Source organism: Triticum aestivum, chromosome 1D (assembly GCF_018294505.1).
Source record: "Triticum aestivum cultivar Chinese Spring chromosome 1D, IWGSC CS RefSeq v2.1, whole genome shotgun sequence".
In the NCBI taxonomy this organism is placed as follows: Eukaryota; Viridiplantae; Streptophyta; class Magnoliopsida; order Poales; family Poaceae; genus Triticum; species Triticum aestivum.
Genome location: NC_057796.1, coordinates 237,511,911 through 237,518,224, shown reverse-complemented (window position 1 = coordinate 237,518,224; position 6,314 = coordinate 237,511,911). Strand labels below are relative to the sequence as shown.

The following is a 6,314-nucleotide window of genomic DNA, read 5'->3' as shown; positions in this document are numbered from 1 at the left end:
GTTCGGCCATGGCGGCTGCCACTAGAGCAGAGGCAGTAGAGCTGACTTGTTGGACGCAACGGGAAAGGGATCCACCGACGCCGACTTGGGCTGCGTCTCAACGGGAGCCTCCCGGCGGCAGTGGAAGCGGAGGGGCTTGGGATGAGCTGGAGCTTGAGCAAGAGTGGGTGTGGGAGAAGGTGGAGGTCGCCAATGGTCATGTCTGCCGCTCCATCTCGCCCGAAACCGCGGAAGTTCTCCGTCGTATGGTGCTTCCATCGGAGTCGACCAGCTTCGTCCCCCGTCGGTGTCTCCTCCGTGCCAGGGAACCGGAGCAGTTCGCCGCCATGTGGTGCTTGCCATCAGGGACAACCAGCTCCGTCCCGCGTCGGCGTCCACCGCGGAGGCCAAACCGCGCCAGGAACCCCAGTCGCGCCCACCGCCGCTGTTCCCAGGGCAGAGCTCACGACCTCGCACCGCGGAGCGCCTGATGGCGGGGAAAACTGAACCTTCTATCTCCGTCTGTTGGATCCAATTTCTGGTCGCCCCCGCCCACCACCGCCCGCCTCCCCAACCATCTATCGCCGTCTGGGCTCCTCCCCACCGTGCATCTAGCGAAGCCCTCACTGGGATCCGCTGGTCCTAGCCGGATTACAGGCGGTCGGGGGATTAGCTCGAGTGGGTGAGGTGGAAGGAGTGGAGTAGAAAAGGCGAGACAGAGGAGGAGGGTGGGCGTTCAAGCGGCTGGTTTCTGTCCGAACGAGCATGTGGGATGACGTGGTGACTTTTTGTGCTGCAAAAATCGTGCTAAAGATCAAACAATATATAAGTCGTTCCGGCGGAGTGCTTCATGCCAGGCATGTGGCATTTATCATTTGAGATTATTATTTGGTTGCTATTGATTAATATTTACACTTCAAAATGTATCTAGTAGTAGTTGGGGCCAGGCTTGGGACAGACGTTTTACGCATGTGGTTGAATGGCCGGCTCGTGTCTGCGTCCGCGGGCGGACAACGAGTCTGTTTTACGGCACTAGACATGCCCTAACAACAGCCCACTGTTTTTTGCACGAGAATTCCCCCCACGAAATTCGCGGATGGCTCCACGTACTTGCAGCTTGGAATAAACATGGCATGGGTTTTGTCGATGACCCTCCCACGTGTCACGAGTACCCTTCCGGAGGAGGTTTAAAAACGACTCTTCAGTCGCTGGGTTCACGGTCTTCTCACGCGCTGCTGCAAGCCTGCAAACCGGCGGCCATGGCTCGCAGAATACGGCGCGACACCGGCGAGTGGTTTCGCAGGCAGAAACTAATAACTATGGCCGTGCCCACCGGTTCAGCACCTCCCGGCTGCCGATAAATTCCGGCCGGTCGCACGAGTCGCTCCAGGCCTCCAGCTTCTCCACGCCCCAAGAGAAGATACACCGTCAAAAAGAGAGAACTTCAGCAGGAGATCCAGGCGCGCGTGAAGGCTCTCATTTTTTGCTCGGGTGCCAGTCAGCCATGGACGTGTACATTTCGGAGGAGTACGTGATCCAGCGGCGCGCCGAGAAGAGGGCGGCGGCACGGAGGGCGGCCATGGCCGACGGCGACAAGGAGGAGGCTGGGAGGAGCCGGTGGACGGCGTCGTGGGCGGACGCTGAGCAGAAGAAGGGCAATGCAGATGCCAACGCCAACGCCATCGCCAATGCAGCTGGGTGGAGCTCGAGGGGCGGCGATGAGGTCATTCTTGCCTATTTATCGGCGTAGGTGTCGTCGTCCGGTTGCCTCTGTTACCAATGGCCAAGATGGTCCAGCAGGGACACCCACCAGTAGTAGATCGCCAGATTTTGTGCTCAGCACTTGCTGAATCGGCAAATGTTGCCTGGCTGTACATTGTATGAGTGGGCAAAAGGTTCAGTTCACTTCAGGGTCAAATTATTTGCAGTCATTTCTCAGAGAGCGTCGAAGGATCTTCTGCTCATCCTGTCACCCAACCCACATCTATCTAGAAATCTAGAGTCCCTGTTGGTCATCAAAAGGGTAAAATTTCAAATACCCTGGTGCCGAATCTGAACTAGATTGCAGGGACTCAAGTAACTCTATTCGTAACCTAGACAGCAAAATTACATTCGGTGGTTCTGAATCTGAACTAGATTGCAGAAAATAGTGCAAAAGGAGTGGAAAAGTTATTTAGCCTGTAAATGATGGAACAAAATTGAGCAGACCGGTCAGGCAATGGCCAGATGGTACATGAGTAGGTTTTGTGGCCAGCACTCAGCACTTGCTGAATCAGCAGATTTGCCTAGCTGTAAATTAGCTGAGCCCTTTTATACATTGTTTGATTGGGCAAAAGGTTCGATTCAGGGTGAAATTCTCTGCGGTCATTTTACAGATAGCATCAAAGAAGGATTTGTCATCTTACTTGTCACCAAGACGGCAAAATTTCACATTTCATGGTTCTGAACCTGAACTAGATTGCAGCAACTAAAGAAAATCTACTGGTAAACAAGACAGCAAAATTTTACATTCTGCAATTCTGAATCGGAACTAGTTTGCAGAAAAGAGTGTAAAAGAAGATGAAATGTTATTGCCTGTGCTTCAAATATACAAATGATGGAACAAAATCGAGCAGCCGGCTCAGGAATCAGGACTTGCGCACTGATGAATACCCAAGCCTGTGCTCGCTCTGCGCAGGAGCAGTGACATACAGCACGACAAATGCGCCCAGTAGTAAGACAACAAGGGCAGTGAAGTTTACCAGCAGGGCTTCCGAGCTGTATTTTCCCAGACCAGCAGCCTGAAGGAAAGTGAGCTTCTCCAGGAACCCCAGCTCGGCCGCGAGCAGTGCCAGCACATAGACCACGATCCCAGCACGAACGTGCCACGGGAGCATGGCACGTCGGAGTGTCGGCGAAGCGCCGGGAAAGAAGAAGGTGAGAAAGCCAGATACCCACTGAAAGATGGCATCAGAACATTAAGGTTTCAGGTAATACACAAACAAAAGCTGAAAGTAGTTATTTTAAAACAGTTATCTTGATTATATACCACAAGCATAACCACCATTTCTGAAGAATAACCACTGGAAATTTGATCAAGATGAGGACATGTATGTTAAAAAATTAATTTATTGATGCTTCAGAATGATCTCAGCTTTTAAGACCCCGTCTGATACAATTAACACATATAGCCAATCTAGACGTGTGAGGACACTTAGCAGGCTTACGGATAGAAGTAGGGCAATCTACTTGCATAACTGATACCCCAATGTCACTAATGGGGATTAACCTTCTCAGCAGATAATTTGAAGAGACAGAACACAATTGAGGAATTTTAGCATGAATTGCCCAAAGACCCTCCATTAGTTGGAAAGTATCCTTTATCATGTCAAACACCGTGAGAGCTTTGTTCTAGTGCTTATTGCTTTGGTTATCTCCTAAGAAAATATTCTTTATTTTTTAAGGGAAAGAAAATATTCCCTCTACAGATGGAGCACAACATAACAGATTTCAAAGTTAAAATTCACTAAGCAATTCGGTGACTCCCATGGTGACGACTCCTAGTGGAGAACTCCTTGGAGGCACTAAAATTACTGTATTGCTAAAATTTACAGATGCAACAAATAAAGGCAAATAACTGTTTTTCTTTCAGGAACAATCCAAATAACTATGGCTATTTAAATTCCAAGATTCGCAGAATATGGAATAACCAAATGCTAATGATTTTGTGCGGATTACCTGTAAACCATACAAAATGATAGCGCCAAGTCCAACCCAGGAGTGTAAGCTGTATAGATTAGCGATTCCACTTTCATTGTGAAACTTGAAGGCAACATATACCCCGAACGATCCCAGAAAAAGCGCAACGGCATGAAGAATCAAATGGACTGTCTTATTTGTGTCATGGCTCCATGGCAATGTTTTGTAGCTCATTATGGCTGCAGAAAAACTACGGGTAGCTGATCAGAAATGCTTAAACCTCCTCATCACGCAAAACCCATCAAGAGAAGAGAACCTAACCTTCACTCCCTATGATGATGAATCCAATCAGCATAAGCACAGGATGAACCTGCATAGCTTATGACATTACGAATTTTGACGTAATCAACATTACGAATTTGAGCACAACCAAAAGAATTCCCTGAGCTTATAACATTAGCCATTAGGAATTGGTTTAGTTCAAAATAGGGAACTCTGCCAATCACAATCCACCTTTTATGGGCATAGCCCTTAGAATGTACACCCTCCGTTCCTAAATATAAGCCCTTTTAGAGATTTCAATACAAACTACATACGGATGTATATAGACGCACTTATTTTGCTCCGTATGTAGTCCATATTAAAATCTCTAAAAGGTCTTATAGGAACGGAGGGAGTAGGTACTAGGTAGGTAGTACTTGTGTTCCAGGATTACATTTACATGGGATTAAACTTCAAAAATGGCCTTCAGCAAAGATCTTCCAAGAAAAACCTGGAGTCTTATACATGTGATTTATTTCCATACGGACAAAAAAGGGCAAGCATTGGATCATCAAGTTTCATGATTAGATCCAGGTAAGACGAGAACAGCTAGCACACCACAGTCTTGCGACCAAAAGCGGAGGAGGACGCCACCATTAACCGCCACGCATGTGCCATTAACCAAGCAGGCGACGGCATGAATTTCTCAGCAATTAAAGATCCTACCTAACCAAGGACCGGGGCATCTCCCCGGAATGAAATGTCACATCCACGATCCATCAACGGATAGCTAGGGGGTAGTTCTTACGTACGTTAAAGATGAGCCCCTTGTTGGTGGGGGAGCTGAGGGCGAGGCCGCCGCCGAAGTGGACGCACCACAGCAGCACGAGCGCCGCCGCCGTGGCTGCTAGCGCGCGCACCGCCTTGGCCGGCGCCGGCACGGCCATCTCGTCAGGCGACGGAGAGGAATCCAAGTCTTAATCCCTTTGTAAAGTCAAACTCCTTGCAGGTCCAGTCCATGAGCGTGCTGAGGAAGAGGGCACAATGGTTGGTAGGCAGGCCTTGGGCAAAAACGACACTTTCTGTAATTGGGCCTCAAGCAGAATGGGCCGAGTAGATCCAGTTAACTCTGTTAATGTGTGTTTTTTTTACGTAAAGAACTTTCTGTTAATGTGGGTTCCTACTGATGTTCTCTTGGATCAGAAGTTGTGATGTTTGTGTTAAAAAAACGAAAAGTCTAACGCCCACACGTGTGGGCGTTAGCCAACTCGCGCACACGCATCCGTCGCCGTCCAGTAGCTGTTGCACGAATCTTGACACGATCTGGCTGATTTCGTGTGCCACGTAGGACAAGTCGATTGTGTGGTGTGTAAGAGGGGTCGCCCGCATGCCGGTTTCCTCTCCGCAGTCAACGGTTGCCACTCGGGGGCGTGCGGTGGGACTGCGATTGCGCCCGCACGCGTCGCCCGAATGCGGTTGCCGTCTAGCACGGCTCTCTACTTCACACTCCCATCGTGTGCGGTTCCATTTACTCCCCCCACTTCTCTACTCACCCAACCCACCATCCGCAGCAGTTCATTCGATTGGAGGAGAAGCCGATAGGAGGAGGAGGCGGCGGAGGCGGAAGAGTCGACGGCGTTCGCGGCCGTCGGTGGGGCTCGCCGGACCAGAGAGTCTACGCCGGAGTGCCCACAGCTTGAAGGTAATGCTCCTCCCCGCGCTGACATTCCTCCCTGCATTTTCCCCTCTCCCCTCTGCGGTGGATTTCTCCGCTCAAGATCCATAGTGATTACGGCGTAATCGCGGTGCTCCGGCGTTCCCGTCGGCGGCGGAGTCCCGTGTTTGCCGTTTAGGATGGCATTGCGCAGGTTCGTCGCCGCCGCGGTGGCAGTCATGCCGGTGTGGCTCGCCCTGTCCGCAACCACATCCGGGTGTTGCGGTTCGATTTGAGCCGGTGTTTTTGTAGTTGTTAGTCATGCATTGCCTTGAAATGTTGTTGCCATTGGTGCGGGAAGTTTTTTGTTGGTTAATTTCAGGGTTTGATAGTTGGGATTGAACCCTAGATCTAGGTGGTTGTGTTTCAAAGTGAATTACAAAGGCAGCCATAGTAGTTCCAGGAACTATATGCACTGGATGGCAACTAATTTCCTGATCAACCGTGTCAGTTGCCACAAACATGCTTGCCATGTGGCAACTAATTTTGTGAACACACAATGGTTGTTGCCATGCTGTATGCAGCATAATGGGGTAAATTCACTGTATTGTAGACTGAATTTGCGTTTTGCCTTCTGACTTGTGATATATGAACATACATGGCAACTCGTTTTTAATACGAGGTCAGGGTGTGTGTTGCCAGATTACATGCTGTGTGGTGGATGTTTTTATGCACTTTTTGA

The 6,314-nt window shown here is 49.8% G+C and overlaps 1 protein-coding gene across 1 annotated transcript; it reads right to left on the bottom strand.

Annotated features, from left to right (window-relative positions):
* Positions 1-2,360: 2,360 nt before the first annotated feature.
* Positions 2,361-4,945, bottom strand: LOC123181196 (probable ascorbate-specific transmembrane electron transporter 1). The gene is made up of 4 exons (XM_044593451.1): positions 4,731-4,945; positions 3,979-4,027; positions 3,697-3,896; positions 2,361-2,915 (listed from the first exon to the last, which is right to left on the bottom strand). The coding sequence occupies exons 1-4, from the start codon at positions 4,863-4,865 to the stop codon at positions 2,607-2,609; spliced, it is 693 nt and encodes a 230-aa protein (XP_044449386.1). The 5' UTR covers positions 4,866-4,945; the 3' UTR covers positions 2,361-2,606.
* Positions 4,946-6,314: the final 1,369 nt, after the last annotated feature.

What these genes read in the sequence shown, in the direction of transcription:
- LOC123181196 (XM_044593451.1), bottom strand. Translation starts at nt 4,865, where the DNA reads ATGGCCGTGCCGGCGCCGGCCAAGGCGGTGCGCGCGCTAGCAGCCACG. An exon ending in ACAAGGGGCTCATCTTTAAC is followed by an intron (nt 4,028 to 4,730) that starts GTACGTAAGAAC and finishes TAAGCTATGCAG; the next exon opens with GTTCATCCTGTGCTTATGCT. An exon ending in CATCATCATAGGGAGTGAAG is followed by an intron (nt 3,897 to 3,978) that starts GTTAGGTTCTCT and finishes GTTTTTCTGCAG; the next exon opens with CCATAATGAGCTACAAAACA.